Source organism: Rhineura floridana, chromosome 5 (genome assembly GCF_030035675.1).
Source record: "Rhineura floridana isolate rRhiFlo1 chromosome 5, rRhiFlo1.hap2, whole genome shotgun sequence".
Taxonomy (NCBI): domain Eukaryota; kingdom Metazoa; phylum Chordata; class Lepidosauria; order Squamata; family Rhineuridae; genus Rhineura; species Rhineura floridana.
The window spans coordinates 183,727,841-183,746,135 of record NC_084484.1 but is presented as its reverse complement, the minus strand read 5'-3'; the positions used below and the strand labels follow the sequence as shown (position 1 = coordinate 183,746,135).

The window sequence follows — 18,295 nt, the reverse complement described above, 5'->3', positions numbered from 1 at the left end:
TATAGCTGCCCAATTTCCCTGCTTTTTAAAGTTTGATAGAAATATCCGTTGGCAATAGGTACGTTCTTAAACCGCAAGGTTTTTTGCCTATTAATGAATACAGATATTATTAGGTGCAGATGACACAGGCAGGATAACAGACATGTAGAACCATGTTTGCTTATTGTGCACTGGAACAAAAAGATACAAAATAATGTTCAACTGTTTATTATTATCTAAAAATTATTATCTAAAATTTATTAGACGCCTATCTGGCAGGTGAAACCTGTCACTCTAGGCGACGTACAACAGAAAATAAAATACATATCGAAATACAAATTACAGCATACTAAAACAAATTACAGCATAAATAAAACAACGTAAAAATCAAAATGAATTATGACAGCCAATCCACATCCAACACTGAATGGCTATAACAGATATCCCCACCAACTTAATCAAAAAGCCAGGTCTTCAGCTGCTTCCGAAAACACAAAAGTGATGAAGCTAGGCGAATGGCCACTGGCAGGGTATTCCATAATAGGGGAGCCGCAATGGAAAAGGCTTTGGACCTAGTGCCGGCTAGTTTAGCCACTCTAATTGAAGGAACCAGGAGAGATCTGCTGATGATCTGGTACGACCACCTTCTCCAAGTTAGTGGGAACATAGGAATCTGCTATATACCGAGTCAGACCACTGGCCCATCTTGCTCAGTGATGTCTACACTGACTGGCAGCTGCTCTCCAGAGTTTCAGACAGGGATCTCTCCCAGCCCTGTCTGGAGAAGCCACGAGGGATTGAGCGTGGGACTTTCCGCATGCAAAGATTCTCTGCCAATGAGCTACATGCTAACATGTAAAGGTGGCTCATCAGAGATCTGTTCTTATCCGGTCTATTTCTGTTGTCTTTCTTTTTGTTCTTGTTTCTTTCTGTCAGGTGCTTTATTTATTTGTATTTCTGATTGAATTGCAGTTATTCAGTCAACAGGTTCCTTATGAAGTTTATTATAGTTCAGTTATTTAACAGCAGCATAAGGGTTTGTTATTCATTGCAGTGTCCTGTAACACAGGGGACGGCTGTAGCTCAGCGATAGAGCTATCTGCCTGGCATGCAGGAGGTTGCAAGTTTAAGACCTGTCCCCTCCAGATAGGATGGGAGAGGCTCCTGCCAGAGAGCAAGAAGAGCTGCTTCCAAAATGTGTAGCTCAGAGCTTCCCAGCAGGGCTGTGGAGTTGGAGTCAGAGTCGTGGAGTCGGAGTCGGAAGAAATTTTGGGTGGAGTCGGAGTCAGTAGAAATGTTCCGACTCCGGCTTCAAAACAAATTTTGATTGACAATTTTTTTAAAATATAAATTCAAAATGTCAAAGAAGCTTCCCATGAAGTCAGCTGTAGTTGAGCATTTCACCATAACTCAAGATGGAAAACATTTTGTGCATCAGTGTATGACACAGGACCCAGATGAAGACAAATGCTGTGATGCCAAGATCAGCACATATTCAGGCAGCGATAAAAATGCTCCTACGAGAGCTTCCAATTTAAAAGGACATTTACAGCCCTTTCCAGGGCTGTGGAGTCGGAAGCAATTTTGGGTGGAGTCGGAGTCGGAGAGTAGAAAAATAGAGGAGTGGGAGTCAAAGGTTTGGCGTACCGACTCCACAGCCCTGGTTCCCAGACTGTGGTCCATTCTCTGCCCCCCAGTTGTCTGCAAGCTTCATTCAGGTGGTCCACGGCATGTCCACATTCAAAATTCATACTGATCTTTGGTCATATTTTTGTTTCTTTTATTTCTTATAAAAGAAATAAAATATACAATAGAATATTTCTGATTCTATTGTATTACGATTTGCGTTCTATGGAAATGTAATACAATTAAATTCAAACAAAAGAAAGAATTAAAAATCATACAGCATCTAGAACGGCACATTACAATGGCTACAGCAGGCAGAAAAATCATAAAGTGGTCTGCCAAGACCGGCAGCAATTTTCATGCCATCTGTGGAAAAAACAATTTTGGGAACCCCAATGTAGATAATATTAAACTAGATTGTGTGAGACGTTCTGTGTTAGGCTACAATCCAACACATGTCTACTCAGAAGTAAGCTCCATTGGGTTCAATGGGACTTGCTCCCAGGTAAGTGTGTACTGGACTGCAGCCTTAATTTCCTTTTTTAAATAACAATATATGCTCTGTGTTTACATTTGTGCTCCAGCTGCATTCTTTGTAAACGCAGCAAAGTCTCTCCAAGGTACTGTCCTCTGCAGCATACCATGGACTACAAAAATGACAAATAATTGGGTGTTGAAAAAATTAAATTGACTGCCTTCAAGCCGATTCTGACATGGTGACCCTAATTGGGTGTTAGAACAAATTAAACCAGAACTAGATAAGTAGTTGTTTATTTACGGTCATAGACCCAATCTGTTACAGGCAAACAATGTTACAAATCCTTATACAAGACAATTACATTAAAACAAAGTTAAAATAGTTCATAAGTGATGTTCTTTCAAATAATCTAAAACGTTTAAACTTCCAAACGTTGTAATTGGGCCATATATATGAATTTTGCCACTGTCAAGGTAATTTGTTTGTTCCGACCAGATAATAAATAACGTAACTTGTTTCTAGGAGACATTGTCAATGTATTTTCTATAGTTCTTGATAAAAGATCAACATGTAAAATATCATATAAAGAACAGTCAAATATTACATGGTAAAGTGTTTCAATTTTTCCAGACCTGAAGGGGCATATACGCTTTTCATATGATATACCTTGATATCTCCCTAAAAGAAGCGATGAATAGAAAGAATTGAATTTCACTTTCTTGAAAGCCAGACGCAATTTTGGGAGTATAAGAAAATCTAAGTATGAAGCATATCGGAACGGCACTGGATTTAAATTAAAATATAATGGTGAACAGGTTTTTGTAGCCATTGAGATGTTATTTTGAAAATCAATATCTTTGAGGCGTGTTCCAATTTCTAGTTTGGCCATATTGGGGGTTTGAGAGGATAAATAAACTGTTGATAACCCTATGGAGGAACATTTTAACCCAATATTTTTATTCCAGCTTGCCGCATATGCGTCATTCCACGTTTGATTTAAATAGCCCGAAGGCTGGCCGTAAAATATTCTAATCCAAAAATTTGAAGTTATCAACCACGCCTGGGATTCAATGGACGGAATGCCCACCTCCAACCTGAGAGCTGCCGCTGGTGCACATCTTGGCACACCTAGCAGGCGGCGAAGGAAGATGGAGAGTACTGCCTCCACTGTAGTATTAAACGCATGAATCCATATTGGTATACCAAATAACAGCTGGGAAATAATTTTTAATTTAAAAACCTTAATGGCTGCTGGAACAAATTTTCCCCCTTTGTAAAAGAAATAGTGAAGTAGATGATTTACTGAGATCCTTGCCTTAGCTACCATGGCTTTTATATGCGCAGTCCAACTCAGGGATGAAGTAAAAATTATACCCAAATACTTATATTGGGAAACCAGGGCTATTTGTTGACCGTTTACTTTCCAAAAACCTGCGGTTTTCTTAGTTGAAAACACTAAAATATTTGTTTTAGAATAATTAATTGTTAAGAAATTGTGTGTGCAATAGGTCATAAAGGCTCTTATTAGATGTTTAAGTCCAACCTTGGAGAGGGATAAAAGAACAGCGTCATCGGCATATAAAAGAAGAGGGCAGGGTTGATCCCCAATTTTGGGGGCATGGAACTCGGCGGCTAAACATGACGCATTTAAATCGTTGAGGTAGAGTGTAAACAACAGGGGAGCTAAAATGCATCCCTGTCTTTCCCCTTTAGTTATAGGAATTGAAGTTGTTAAACTGCCATCCAGACCACAACGCACCTGCATTGAGTTTTGACAATGTAAATTGTAAATTAAGAAAAATAACCGTTTATCTATTTGGATTTTTTCAAGTTTTCTCCATAGATGTTCCCTTGAAATGGAGTCGAATGCGGCCCTTAAGTCCACAAATGCTACATACAGTCCGTTACCTCTACAATTTCTGTATTTTTCCGCAAGAAAACTTAGTAGCAAACTATGGTCCAGAACGGAGCGCCCTACTCTAAAACCGGCCTGTTCGTCTCCAAGTATGTTTTTATCTTCCATCCATTTATATAGTTTTGATTTTAGATGGGATGAATAGAGTTTTCCAATTATAGAAAGTAAACTAATTGGTCGATAATTAGATGGATCCTCTTTTGCTCCTTTTTTAAAAATTGGGACCACTATTGCTTTCCGCCAGACATCAGGGATGTGGCCAGTGTTGTTAATTTTAGTGAAAACGTTTGCAAGCAGAGGGGCCCACCAATCAGGAAAATTTTTTAGAAGCTGAGGAGGTAAGTTATCCGGACCAGGTGCCTTAGCGGGTTTTAAAGCTGCTATTAGTTCTCTAATTTCATCCTGAGTAACTGGGGACCATTGAGGCAAATCAGAGAAGTCAGGTGGTGGATTAGTATTATAATAGTTGGGACAGTCAGTTGAGTAAAGTTCCGTAAAAAACTGTTCCCACTTTTGGGGAGAAATAGTACATGGGCTATAAATTGACGTTCTAAGTGACTTAGATATAATTTGCCAAAAACTTTTTGAATTTTGTGACCTAGCCGCCGCAATAAGAGCTTTCCATTCTTCCTGAATAGCCAGTCTTTTCTTATTGGCCAAAGTCAGCTTATATTTGTTTTTTATAACATAATATTCTGCAGGAAGAGATTTACAATTTTTATGCCGATAATGCTGATAAATTTCTCGTAATTGATGTTTTAATTCAAAACACTCTTTGTCGAACCATTTGCCTTTACCTCTAAGATTTAAATTTGGTTTACTTTTCATAGTTTTGGGCAATAAGGTAGAATTTGTGTGCAACATTAATAAATCATAATCTTTAAAAAGTGTGCTTATATTATCTTCTTTTATTATCTGATCACGCATATTAAAAGCCCAAGGCGTATTAAAAAAAAATTCCATCTTTGTGGCTAAGCTCGAGGTCCAGATTGATTTTTTATGAATTAAATAATTGGAATTTAAAATTGAATTATACATAGCTTTTAATCTAAAATTCTCTGGCATACAATGTAGAAAAATGAGAGGTAAATGATCACTATTGTGCTTATTTCCCACTTTAAAGATATTATTTGTTCTTAATAGTTTTTTTGAAATAATAACATAATCGATTACACTGCATCCATTTTTTGAAATGTAAGTGAATTCCTCACTACCTGATATATGGCTAAGACCATTTAATATCTGAAGATCATGATTAGCCACAAATCGCGCCAGACATATTCCCCCGTAATTTATTTTTGAATCTTTAGACATCCTTTCAAGAGGCGAAATATAATGTTCTATATCTTCTCCGCGCCACAGGTTAGAGGTAAAAAGAGCATCATCATTAGGCCCAATTCTCGTGTTAAAATCACCCATAAGAATTAGATTTGCATTTGGGTATTTACTTTCTAATTCTGATAGATACTGTCCTATATCATCCCATATCCAGTTTAAAAAGTTCTTTTGATTTATAGGCGGAATATAAAAATTAATAATCAAAAAAGACTCTATTTGGAAGGATAACAACACTGTCATAGCAAAATTTCCCCTAGGTTGTAACTCAATAATTTTTGCCATCAGCGCAGTGGAAACAAAGATAGCCAGACCACCTTTCGCTCTACCCATCTTGCTATCAGAAGGTGTTGCAGGAAGGTGATAAGAAGAATATCCGTTCAAGAAGGGCATATGGTATGACCAGGTCTCCTGTAGAGCTACTATATCTTGTTTACTAATATATGCCAACAATTCCGAATCTTTAACCTTTGTATTCCAACCCGAAATATTCCATGAAAGAAACGATATGGGCTCTTTATTTAAAGAGGGAAGTTTGTTATGCGAGAAGGATTTTACCATATTGTCACCTGGCTGGCTAGCATATTTGTTTGCTGACAAAGCTTGTCAGTTGGCTTTATCCAGGAAACTTTCATTTATCGATAGAGATTTAGCATTTTTATCTATACAATCTACGTCGCTCTGGCAAGATGGAGATCCCAGTTCTGTCGGGTATAAAAACCTGGCGTTGTTCCAGTTGTCTCCCACCATGATTGGTTTGTGTCGAGTTTTGATCTTGTTATCTTTAGTTAAGTCGATTGAAGGGCTCCTCGACTTTGATGCCAATGCTGATCTGGGTTCAGCAGGGGCTCTTTGATGGTTTAATTTAGAGTCTAGTGACTTGCAATACTGCATCAAGTTATAAAATTTGTTGATAAGGATCATCCTCTCTTCTACTGGCAGTTGTGAATATAACTCTGTTAGTTCTGTTTCCTCCGGCTCCATTTCCTTTATATAGTGTGACAGATGATTCATCTCATTTGAGCAAGCCGAATCTTGCAATAGCACTACCGAATCTGTCTGAATGGAGTCGTGACTTGTATAATCTCCTGAGGTTGCTGTTGCATCACCATTAACAGGAGCATATAGGTCGACCAGAGGTCCAGGCGACGCAGAATTGATAAAATATCTATGTATCATAATGCTTTTTTCTTTCAACAAAGCCTGTTTTGCGTGAAAAATTTGATTTGCCATATATCGTGAGTGGAAAGTCGCTATCAGTCTCCATTCATGTGAGTTTACCAAGATATTTACCAGTGATTTAATGTAATTTATACGTGGCCCTGTGTGGAACATTTTTCCCAAACATTGGTCCAGAAAGAAAAAACTCGGGTAATTTAAGTTGTTCCCTCTTGTTGTCTTTTTATAAGATATTACCAACTTATCTGGTTGTAAAGCTAAATTCCAAAGAGTCGTAGAATCTTTATAGGTGTCATAAATATAATCTGAACTAGAGAAGACGCAAGATGTTCCCGGAAGAAAATCTTCTTCCTTCCGATTTGCACAAAGATCGGTGTTTAATGAAGTGTCCTTTATTTCGGAATTAACTCGATCTTTCTTGACTTATGTTTAGCTGGGTTAGAATAACGACAAGGTTTTATAGAATTCAGTTTTGTTTGGGAATCCAATATTTTAAACAAAGGTTTGAAATTAAGTTTCTTCGGTTTGGTGGTCTTTAAATTTTTGAGATTTTTTGATTTTTTAATTTCCTTGTTCTTCTTACGAGGTAACACAGTTTTTATCTTTGTCTGCGTTTTTTCTTTCTTATCCTGATCATTTGAGGGTTTAGTGAAAAGTCCAGATTTTCCAGTCTCTTCGGACTTATATTCTCCCCAATTTTTACTTAAATTGGGGATTATTTCTTGCACCAAAGTGGTAAGAAGTTTGTTCGTTTCTAGAATATAATTTTTAAGCAGTTGAATTTCATGTGCTAATGGTTTCTGCCATTTCACATATGCTTCTTCCAAAGTGTGATTTATCAGTTCTACTTTTGTTTCGGTATTTGATGAGTTTTGTTCAAAATACGTCTGATACGAATCAATAGTTAGAATTTCTGAAGGGTGACTCTCATAGGACGAAGTTGAAGAGGCATTAAAGCCTGCATCTTTTAATTCTTCAGCAAGGCTTTTTGCTGGATAGTTTATCTTTGAGCTATTAACAATAGTGGGATGTTCCAGTGACCATTCATGGGTTAATTTTGGCGTTGAGGATGCAGTTAAAGTTGCCTGTGATTTAAAATGCAAGCGTGGCAAGTTTGTTACTGTAGGGAAAAAACTTGTGATCTTTAATTGCGATGCAGGAAAAGATGCATCATTATTTGAATTTGTTCTCATTTCCTGATGATTTCCAGAAAGGCAAGCCATCTATATTTAATTCAAGTATAATTTTGTGTTATCGTTTCTCTTGTCTGCAGAATGCAGATACATATAACAGTTAGATCCGACGCTTTATCTTTAGACAGCTTACAAAGAATTCCTGATTTTCTTAGACTGCTGACTTTTTACTCTTTGTTTTAGGGCAAAAGATAAGGATAGAAGTAAAACAGTCTTTTTGATTTATTGCTCAGTTTGTTTATAGCAGTCACGGCAATTATGGCAGTCACGGCAACTCCTGCCGCTAAAGAAGGAGACCTAGTTTCAATTTAGCCCATATATTCTCTGTACTATCTGTAAGTCAGTTACAGTGTATCAAAGAGTGTTTCTTTGTTTTAAGAGAATTTTAAACGTTTCTTAAGAAACAAAGTTCTCCGAGGGAAAAACTGTGTCTTACCGGAAGCTGTCCCTCAAGCACCTCTCCAGCCATGATAGATAAATGAAACTCCTATATTCAAAGGCAGTATACCAGTATGAATACCAGATGCTAAGTGAAAGATGCAGGGGACATAAAACAGAGGAAGGCTATTGCCTAGTTGACTATTGCAGGCAGTAGCAGGATGATCGGTAAGGTGGACCTCTTGTATTTCTTCTTTTGTACACCTTAACTAGTTTTTAGAGCCAGGAGCTGTGCTAAGAGTAATAAAAGACATCTAGTTGTAATAGTAAGGAAGAGGCTATCTTGCTGCACATGCAGAGCTCAGATTCTGATGCTTAGGAAGATTCCTCAGGTCAATATCTTTGGGGTCTGAGGCTTATGCAGCCACCGGCACAGCAAAATGTTTTACAACCAGAACTATCACTAGAAGCTAAAATGACAAAACTGAGGTTATCATACTTTGGATACATAATGAGAAGACAGGATTCACTGGAAAAGACAATAATGCTGGGAAAAACAGAAGGGAGTAGAAAAAGAGGAAGGCCAAACAAGAGATGGATTGATTCCATTCAGGAAGCCACAGACCTGAACTTACAAGATCTGAACAGGGTGGTTCATGACAGATGCTCTTGGAGGTCGCTGATTCATAGGGTCACCATAAGTTGTGATCGACTTGAAGGCACAGAACAACAACAACATTTCCCACAAAGAAACCTGGGAACTGTAGTTTGTTGAGGGTGCTGGCAGTTGTAGCTCTGTGAGGGGTAAACTACAGTTATCAGGACTCTCTGGGGGAAATAATGTGCTTGAAAAGTTTGATCTGTGAACACACCTTAAATGTCTATGCCTGTGAGAGAGTGATGCTGGTGGGCATGGCTAAAGAGGAGGGGGCGGTGCTCCAGACCCAGAGGAAGAGAGCTTGATCCAGCTCCCCCTCCCCGCATAGGTGGGACTGATCCTTCCCTTGCTCAGACACGATTCTCTTGCACTCTGGGGAAGCCTCTGCTCTGTGAGTGTTGCTGGCAGAGAGGGGAGAAGACTCAGAATTACCCCCTCACTCTCCAGGGAAGGGGAAAGGGAGAGGGCAGCAGTCGACCTGCATCTTAAGGGGTGAGAGACCTTAGAGGAAAGCATCTTCTCCTTGCAGGAAAAATATCCCCCCCCCGCAGCCCAGTGTGTGGATCCCTCTCCCCAAGGAGGAAGGTTCCTCCCACCCCCTCGAGGAGCCCCCTACCCCTTTAACTGTACCAGGGAAGGGGGGGTAGTGGGAAATCCAGAAGGAGTCGTGGGGGGAGAGAACGGAAGGGTGAGGGGGATTCGGAGGGGATTCTCCCCCTTCCAGTTCCTGTAAAAGTGGATGTGATGCAATTTAAGGTGCAAGTGTCATAAAGATGCCAGTATCATTTATGCAATATCAAAAGATATTTTTAGACTGCAATTCTGTCTCCACTCACTCCTCTTTGAATGCAAGGGGGCTTACTTCTGAGAAAATGTTTGCAAGTTTTGTCGTCAAGGTCCTGTTTTCAGAACATCGCAGCCAGCGATGGGGGACAAAAACCCCAGTCAAGCCTGTGGAAGAGATTTCTGCCTAAAGCCACGTGTGGCAGAGATGGGTGATTAGGATTAGGACAGGGGTGGGACGGATGGGAGAACGAAACAGGCAGGGTTGTAGCTCAGTGGTAGAGACTGGAAGAACTGGGCATGTTTGGTGGTGACAATAGTGAAGCCCCTCTTAGAAATTGTTTCATGTAGGGATGAGCTCCCAGAGATGCAGAAGAAGACTTAGAGAGGACAGTTGACAACGCAGATGCTTGTCGTCTCAAAGTATTGGGTCGCAACCCATTCTTCAAACCAGCATTTAAAAAGGATAACACCTCTGTAATTCCCGACTGGCTAGGTGTAACATGATTCGTAGTACACCATTTCAAAAAGGCCGCCCAGGTATACTGGTAGCTTCTTATTGTGGACTGTCTTCTAGATGCCAATATTGTGGTTACCACTTCCATTGGTAATCCAGCCCTCAGCAGTTTGCCTCGCTCAATTTCCATGCAGTTAAGCTCAACCATTGGAGATCGGGGTGGCGAAACGGTCCTTGTAGTAGCAAATCTGGTCGAAGAGGCAGACGCCATGGGGGCTCGACAGATAGGGTGACTAGCTCTGAGAACCATGGCCTCCTTGGCCAATCTGGTGCTAGTAGAACAACATTGGCCCTCTCCATCCTTACCTTTTTCAGCACCCGAGAAAGCAATGGAAAAGGAGGGAAAAGATACAGTGTTGCCTTCGGCCAAGGAGAAGTTAGGGCATCTACACCCTCTGCTCTCAGAGATGGGAAGACTGAGGGGAGATATGACAGCACTGTTCAAGTACATGAAAGGTTGTCATATAGAGGAGGGCCGGGATCTCTTCTCGATCGTCCCAGAGTGCAGGACACAGAATAATGGGCTCAAGTTGCAGGAAGCCAGATTTCGACTGAACATCAGGAAAAACTTCCTAACTGTTAGAGCCATATGACAATGGAACCAATGACCTAGAGAGGTAGTGGGCTCTCTGACACTGGAGGCATTCAAGAGGCAGCTGGACAGCCATCTGTCGGGGATGCTTTGATTTGCATTCCTGCATTGAGCAGGGGGTTGGACTTGATGGCCTTACAGGCTCCTTCCAACTCTATGATTCTATACAGCCTGGGGGTTTTTAAAAGCTGCAGCTGCTGAGCGAGGGAACTGAAGTGCTTGACTTTAACCTTCCCCTGTTTTCCTGGCTGTTGACGTGGAATGGCCTCCTGCCCAAACAAGTTGTAACAAAGCTAAGTCTGTTAAGGATTACAGTGGGAGTGCTTTGCAAATACTCTTGGGAGGCAGAGGTGTTTTTTTTTAAGGGGGTGAAATGTTTTTGTGTGATTTATTTGGAAGTTCAGGAGGTGAGTGGCCTTAAAATGAGGGATGGGACAACGAAATAAGGGCAGGGCTGTAGCTCAGTGGCAGAGCATCTGCTTTGCATGCCAAAGGTCCCAGGTTCAATCCCCAAGGGCATCTCCTGGTAGGGCTGGGAGAGACCTCCTGTCTGAAGCCCCGGAGACCTGCTGCTGGTCAGTGTAGACAGTACTAAGCGTGATGGGCCAATGGTCTGAGTCAGTATAGGGAGCTTCCTCTGTTTGTATGAATATGACTCTTGCAAGGTGGCTCAGGATGACTTAGTTGTGCCTTGAACACTCTGTGGTTCACAATAACTAGCTAGTAGCCTAGGCGTCTATGGTGAGTAAGAATCTCCTTCAGGTGACCAAGCTTAGTGTTTTTGTAAACTGGGTCTGTTTATTTTCTTCCCAGGTTGTCAATTAGCTACAAATGATTTAGTACAAGCATGGGTGGGCAAGCAGGCAGGCTTGTAATCCAAAGTGGTTCCCGTCAGAGATGTGAAATTTCTCCAGGTCTAAGTCCCAGAACAAAATGTCACTTTCAGGGTGCAAATCCAAGATATTGTATCCTAATGGGAATCAAGGAAACAAAGGATCTTGAATGGGGCTTAGCTTTCAGTTCCCCCTGGTGAGGAGTGTTGATTGGTGAGGCTTTGGTATGAGCCATAATGGCACATTCACTGGGCTACTGAAATACTGTTCCTGGCAGTGGTAGCTGGTGGTTCCATGTCAGTGGAATATTGAAAGCAAGAAGACAATAAGGGATGCTAAAAAAGAATTTGAGGAGCACATTGCTAAAAACATAAAAACCAACAACAAAAAATTCTATAAATACATTCAAAGCAGGAGACATTCTAGGGAGGCGATTGGACCCTTGGATGATAAGGGAGTCAAAGGTGTACTAAAGAACGATAAGGAGATTGCAGAGAAGCTAAATGAATTCTTTGCATCTGTCTTCACAGTGGAAGATATAGGGCAGATCCCTGAACCTGAACTAACATTTGCAGGAAGAGATTCTGAGGAACTGAGACAAATAGTGGTAACGAGAGAGGAAGTTCTAGGCTTAATGGACAATATAAAAACTGACAAATCACCGGGCCCGGATGGCATCCACCCGAGAGTTCTCAAAGAACTCAAAGGTGAAATTGCTGATCTGCTAACTAAAATATGTAACTTGTCCCTCGGGTCCTCCTCCGTGCCTGAGGACTGGAAAGTGGCAAATGTAACGCCAATATTCAAAAAGGGATCCAGAGGGGATCCCGGAAATTACAGGCCAGTTAGCTTAACTTCTGTCCCTGGAAAACTGGTAGAAAGTATTATTAAAGCTAGATTAACTAAGCACATAGAAGAACAAGCCTTGCTGAAGCAGAGCCAGCATGGCTTCTGCAAGGGAAAGTCCTGTCTCAATAACCTATTAGAATTCTTTGAGAGTGTCAACAAGCATATAGATAGAGGTGATCCAGTGGACAAAGTGTACTTAGACTTTCAAAAAGCGTTTGACAATGTACCTCACCAAAGACTTCTGAGGAAGCTTAGCAGTCATGGAATAAGAGGAGAGGTCCTCTTGTGGATAAGGAATTGGTTAAGAAGCAGAAAGCAGAGAGTAGGAATAAATGGACAGTTCTCCCAATGGAGGGCTGTAGAAAGTGGAGTCCCTCAAGGATCGGTATTGGGACCTGTACTTTTCAACTTGTTCATTAATGACCTAGAATTAGGAGTGAGCAGTGAAGTGGCCAAGTTTGCTGACGACACTAAATTGTTCAGGGTTGTTAAAACAAAAAGGGATTGCGAAGAGCTCCAAAAAGATCTCTCCAAACTGAGTGAATGGGCGGAAAAATGGCAAATGCAATTCAATATAAACAAGTGTACAATTATGCATATTGGAGCAAAAAATCCTAATTTCACATATACGCTCATGGGGTCTGAACTGGCGGTGACCGACCAGGAGAGAGACCTCGGGGTTGTAGTGGACAGCACGATGAAAATGTCGACCCAGTGTGCGGCAGCTGTGAAAAAGGCAAATTCCATGCTAGCAATAATTAGGAAAAGTATTGAAAATAAAACAGCCGCTATCATCATGCCGTTGTATAAATCTATGGTGCGGCCGCATTTGGAATACTGTGTACAGTTCTGGTCGCCTCATCTCAAAAAGGATATTATAGAGTTGGAAAAGGTTCAGAAGAGGGCAACCAGAATGATCAAGGGGATGGAGCAACTCCCTTACGAGGAAAGGTTGCAGCATTTGGGGCTTTTTAGTTTAGAGAAAAGGCGGGTCAGAGGAGACATGATAGAAGTGTATAAAATTATGCATGGCATTGAGAAAGTGGATAGAGAAAAGTTCTTCTCCCTCTCTCATAATACCAGAACTCGTGGACATTCAAAAAAGCTGAATGTTGGAAGATTCAGGACAGACAAAAGGAAGTACTTCTTTACTCAGCGCATAGTTAAACTATGGAATTTGCTCCCACAAGATGCAGTAATGGCCACCAGCTTGGACGGCTTTAAAAGAAGATTAGACAAATTCATGGAGGACAGGGCTATCAATGGCTACTAGCCGTGATGCCTGTGCTCTGCCACCCTAGTCAGAGGCAGCATGGTTCTGAAAACCAGTTGCCGGAAGCCTCAGGAGGGGAGAGTGTTCTTGCACTCGGGTCCTGCTTGTGGGCTTCCCCCAGGCACCTGGTTGGCCACTGTGAGAATAGGATGCTGGACCAGATGGGCCACTGGCCTGATCCAGCAGGCTCTTCTTATGTTCTTATGTTCTTAGTGTGGCAGTGGAGTCTGCCCCAGCTTTTAGTCTGAACTTTCAAGGACCTGTCCGAGGTGCTGCCACTGGTTCCTGAATCAGGGTTAGAGACATCTGGAAATGGAAATGGACTGCCTTCAAGTCGATTCTGAGTTATGGCAACCCTACGAATAGGGTTTTCATGGTAAGCAGTCAGAGGGGGTTCACCATTGCCTTCCTGTGAGGATGAGAGGCGGTAACCGGCCCAAGGTCACCCAGTGAGCTTCATGACTGTGTGGGGATTCGAACCCTGGTCTCCCAGGTTGTAGTCCAACACTCTAATCCAGCCTTTCCCAACCAGTGTGCCTCCAGATGTTGTTGGACCACAACTCCCATCAGCCTCAGTCAGCATTGCCAATGGCTGAGTCTGATGGGAGTTGTGGTCCAACAACATCTGGAGGCACACCAGTTGGAAAAGGCTGCTCTAATCTAATCACTACACTACACTGGCTCTCAGAGACATCTGGACATGGTCTTAAAGTTCAGGGTATGCTGCCCTCTGTGGCTGTTCGATGCAACAAACTAGTGTCGCTCTGATTCTGAGATCTCTCTATCTCCCTCTCCTTGCCCCCCCCCCATATCTCTATGCCCAGAAAAGATGGCCAGGGCTCAGCTTGGCTCTGGGAAGGTGGCTCTTTTCAGCCAGAAGAAACATGGGGGCCTCACCTACCGCATCCCAGCTCTGCTGTACCTGCCCTCTGAGTCCACTTTCCTGGCATTTGCAGAGGAGCGCTCATCGCCCAGAGACGAAGATGCGAAGTTCCTGGTGATGAGGCGAGGGCAGAAGGAAGGGACGTCTGTCCAGGTAACACCAGGGGCAGGAAGTGCTGACTGTGCTGTTCCTGATTTCATTCAGGGGTTTGTGCGTTTTGCATTTTAAGACAGTTGTGGCAGTTTCTGGACCGGGATAGCCTGACCACTGTTGTCCACGCACTGGTAACCTCCAGGCTAGATTACTGTAATGCTATCTATGTGGGGCTGCCCTTGAAGCTGGTCTGGAAGCTGCAGCTGGTGCAAAATGCAGCGGCACAACTGCTCACTGTGGCAGGGTATCGTCAACATGTCACCCCGCTGCTGAAAGAATTGCACTGGCTGCCCATTTGCTACCGGGCCAAGTTCAAGGTTCTAGTCTTGGCGTACAAAGCCCTATACAGCTCGGGACCAGGATACCTGAAAGACCGTCTTACCCCTTATATACCCAGTCGATCACTGAGCTCTGCAGGTGAGAGCCTCCTGCAGATACCATCTTATCAGGAGGTCCGATCTGCACAACAAATTATTCACTAGAAAAGACAATAATGCTGGGAAAAATAGAAGGGAGTAGAAAAAGAGGAAGGCCAAACAAGAGGTGGATTGATTCCATAAAGGAAGCCACAGACCTGAACTTACAAGATCTGAACAAGGTGGTTCACGACAGATGCTCTTGGAGGTCTCTGATTCACAGGGTTGCCATAAGTCGTAATCGACTTGAAGGCACATAACAGCAAGTTTTACATTGCTTTTATTTGTTTCATTTTTATCTTGCCTGGTCACTTTGAGACTTTTTATTGTATAAAGCAACTGATAAACGTTGTTGTTGTTAATAATAATGGCACCTCTGAGGGAAGTCTGGAGGGTAGGAATGAGAGAACTAGCCTTTTCTGCAGTAGCTCTCCATCTATGGAATGCTTTTCCCAAGAAGGCCTGCCTGGCACCAGCTTTTTCATTGTTTTGGCCCCAGGCAAAGAAGTTTTTGTTTGCCCAGACATTTGGGTAGCACCAGTGACTGGATGTTTTACTCTAATTATATTTTAAATTATGTTTCTGTATTTTATTTTTACTTTAAATGGCTTTAGGACTTTTTGTTGTGGGAAGCGATTCATATATGTAATGAACTAACTTAATGCCAGTGTAGAGGTATATTCTGGCAGAGGTGCTCTTTGTCATGCAGACAGCAAAGCCTTTGGGTTGACGATTTTGTTCCTTCTCTGTTGTCCTCTAGTGGGGTCCTCAGGAAACCCTAATGATGGCTACGCTGCCCGAGCATCGCACCATAAACCCTTGCCCCGTGTACGAGGAGAAGAGCGGCACCGTTTTCCTCTTCTTCATCTGCGTGCTGGATCACGTCACAGAAGAGCAACAGATTGTGATGGGGAGAAACGCCGTCAGGCTCTGCTATGTCTCGAGCCAAGATGGCGGCCGCATGTGGAGCCGAACGGTGGACCTAACCAAGCGGATGTTTGAAGATGACCAGAGAAACTGGGCCACCTTTGCTGTAGGGCCGGGCCACGGTGTGCAGTTGACTTCAGGACGTTTGGTGATTCCAGCGTATGCCTACTACATCCACAAGCGCTTGTTTGGACACCCGCTCTGCTGCTGGACAAAGCCTCATTGCTTCATTTTCTACAGCGATGACCGAGGACTGAGCTGGGCCCGGGGCCAGCTCCTTCCCAGCTTGCGGACAACAGAGTGCCAAGTTGCTGAGGTCACCTGCCAGGGCGATAGCAATGTGTTATACATCAACGCCCGTAATTCTGGTTGGGACCAGTGCCGGGTTGAGGCCTTCAGCATGGACAGTGGAGGCCAATTTCAGGGAGCCTTCCTTTGCAGGGGGCTGAGTGAGACACCGCATGGATGTCAGGGCAGTGTAGTGAGTTTTACCCCATTGTCTGAGGTCTCAGATGTGAACCAAGAGGAAGATGAAGGTGAATCATCTCATCTGTTGGGCGTTGATCATGCCCCAGCCTCCCTCAAAAGCACTAAATCATGGCTAATTTTCCCCCATCCCACAAGCAGGCACAAGCGCATGGATCTGGGCATCTACCTGAACACCTCCCCACTAGAGAAGGGCTGCTGGAAAGCCCCCTGGGTGCTGAATAAAGGGCCCAGCGGCTACTCAGACCTAGCTGTCTGTGAAGAGGGGAAATCGTTGCTTGTTGGCTGTTTGTTTGAATGTGGGGCCTTAAGTGAGTTAGAAGAGATTGCCTTTCAGCTTTTCAGTGACGCTGATCTTCTGAAGAATCTACGGCAGGTGCGGGGGCCCTGTGGTCCTTCGGGACTCTGACTCCCATCTGCCCCAGCCATCATGGCCAGTGGTCAGGAATGCTGGGAGTTGTAGTTCAGCAACATCTGAGAGGACACAGTCACCCCTGATCTACGGGAAGGATGCTCATGTCCTTGGAAGCCTTTTGAATGGTGTTCTGCTGCTACCTCGGGTTCACCTCTAGAAAACAAACAGCAGAAGAAGCCTTCTACCAGGTCGCGTGATTTGTCCATTTAGGCCAGTATTGTTTACCCTGAACTGCAGCAGCTCTCTAGGGTCTCTGGTAGAGTCTTTCCCCATACAAACATGCCTCTGTCCATTCCAACATTGGTTTGCCCTTACAGCTGTGGTTTTCTGTTCTGCTGCCATTGGTTTATTTTGCACATGTCTTTCTTCTGTCATCCTCTGGTGAAGAAATAAACATTTTTAACGTGTATCTAAAGCACAATTAACATGCATATCCTAGCCATCAACAGATGTATGTTTGTTTGTCTATTTATTTATTAGATTTATATCCCACCCTTTCTCGCAGCTGGAGCCCAGGGCAGCAAACAAAAGCATTAAAAGCACTTTAAAACACCATACAAAACAGACTTTAAAATATATTACAACAAAACAACCATTAAAAACATATTAAAACAAAACATCTTTAAAGACACTTTTTAAAAAAACTTTAAAACATTTTTTAAAAATGGTTTAAAAATATATTGAAAAGCAATTCCAACAGAGACACAGACTGGGATAAGGTAATAAATCAGTTACCTTCCCTGCATGTTCTTTTTCAATATTAATGAAATTCCAGAGGGGTAGACCTGTTAGTTCTCTTGCAGTAAAGATAAAAAAAAAGTCTTGTTACACCTTAGACAAAGTTAACCAAGTGGTTAATGGCCCATCAGAAAGCCATCTAGGGCTAAAATACAAACTGTGCCTACTTAGAAGTAAGTCATTGAATTCAGTTGTTCTTACTCCCGGGTAAGTAGGATTAGGACAGCAGTTTTATAGTTCAGTGTAAACTTAATCCTGTCTTTTTCTCTCAGTCAGACATCAGGAAAGGACAGTTTAGCATCCTGTTGATATTTTAGTGTTTCCTGGATTGTGTGAATTCTTGCGGGCATATTAAACATTTTACAGGCACTCTAGTGCCAGAGAGAGCCAGTGTGGTGTAGTGGTTAAGGTGTTGGACTACGACCCAGAAGACCAGGGTTCGAATCCCCACATAGCCATGAAGCTCACTGGGTGGCCTTGGACCAGTCACTGCCTCTCAGCCTCAGAGAAAGGCAATGGCAAACCACCTCTGAATACCGCTTACCATGATAACCCTATTTGTAGGGTCGCCATAAGTCGGAATCGACTTGAAGGCAGTCCATTTCCTAGTGCCAGTGCAATGCCACTGGTATAAATCCTTTTTGTAATGCAATATTTTGTTTCATAAATGTGTGTTGTATACAAAAAAT

The 18,295-nt window shown here is 42.5% G+C and overlaps 1 protein-coding gene across 3 annotated transcripts; it reads left to right on the top strand.

Moving 5' to 3' along the window:
- Positions 1–3,927: 3,927 nt before the first annotated feature.
- On the top strand, positions 3,928–17,243 carry LOC133386027 (sialidase-3-like). 3 transcript variants are annotated; one of them, XM_061629647.1, is made up of 3 exons: positions 3,928–4,087; positions 14,413–14,624; positions 15,801–17,243. In XM_061629647.1, the coding sequence occupies exons 1-3, from the start codon at positions 3,940–3,942 to the stop codon at positions 16,860–16,862; spliced, it is 1,422 nt and encodes a 473-aa protein (XP_061485631.1). In that variant the 5' UTR covers positions 3,928–3,939; the 3' UTR covers positions 16,863–17,243. The 3 variants fall into 3 exon arrangements, with proteins under 3 accessions (XP_061485631.1, XP_061485632.1, XP_061485633.1); XM_061629648.1 differs by lacking the exon at positions 3,928–4,087 and adding an exon at positions 8,233–8,311; XM_061629649.1 differs by lacking the exon at positions 3,928–4,087 and adding an exon at positions 9,161–9,233.
- Positions 17,244–18,295: the final 1,052 nt, after the last annotated feature.

Excerpts from the sequence above, each read along its gene's own strand:
- LOC133386027 (XM_061629647.1), top strand. The coding sequence starts at position 3,940 with ATGGAGTCGAATGCGGCCCTTAAGTCCACAAATGCTACATACAGTCCG. Across the intron at positions 4,088-14,412 it reads ACCGGCCTGTTCGTCTCCAA|AAAAGATGGCCAGGGCTCAG; the intron begins GTATGTTTTTAT and ends CTCTATGCCCAG. Across the intron at positions 14,625-15,800 it reads AGGAAGGGACGTCTGTCCAG|TGGGGTCCTCAGGAAACCCT; the intron begins GTAACACCAGGG and ends GTTGTCCTCTAG.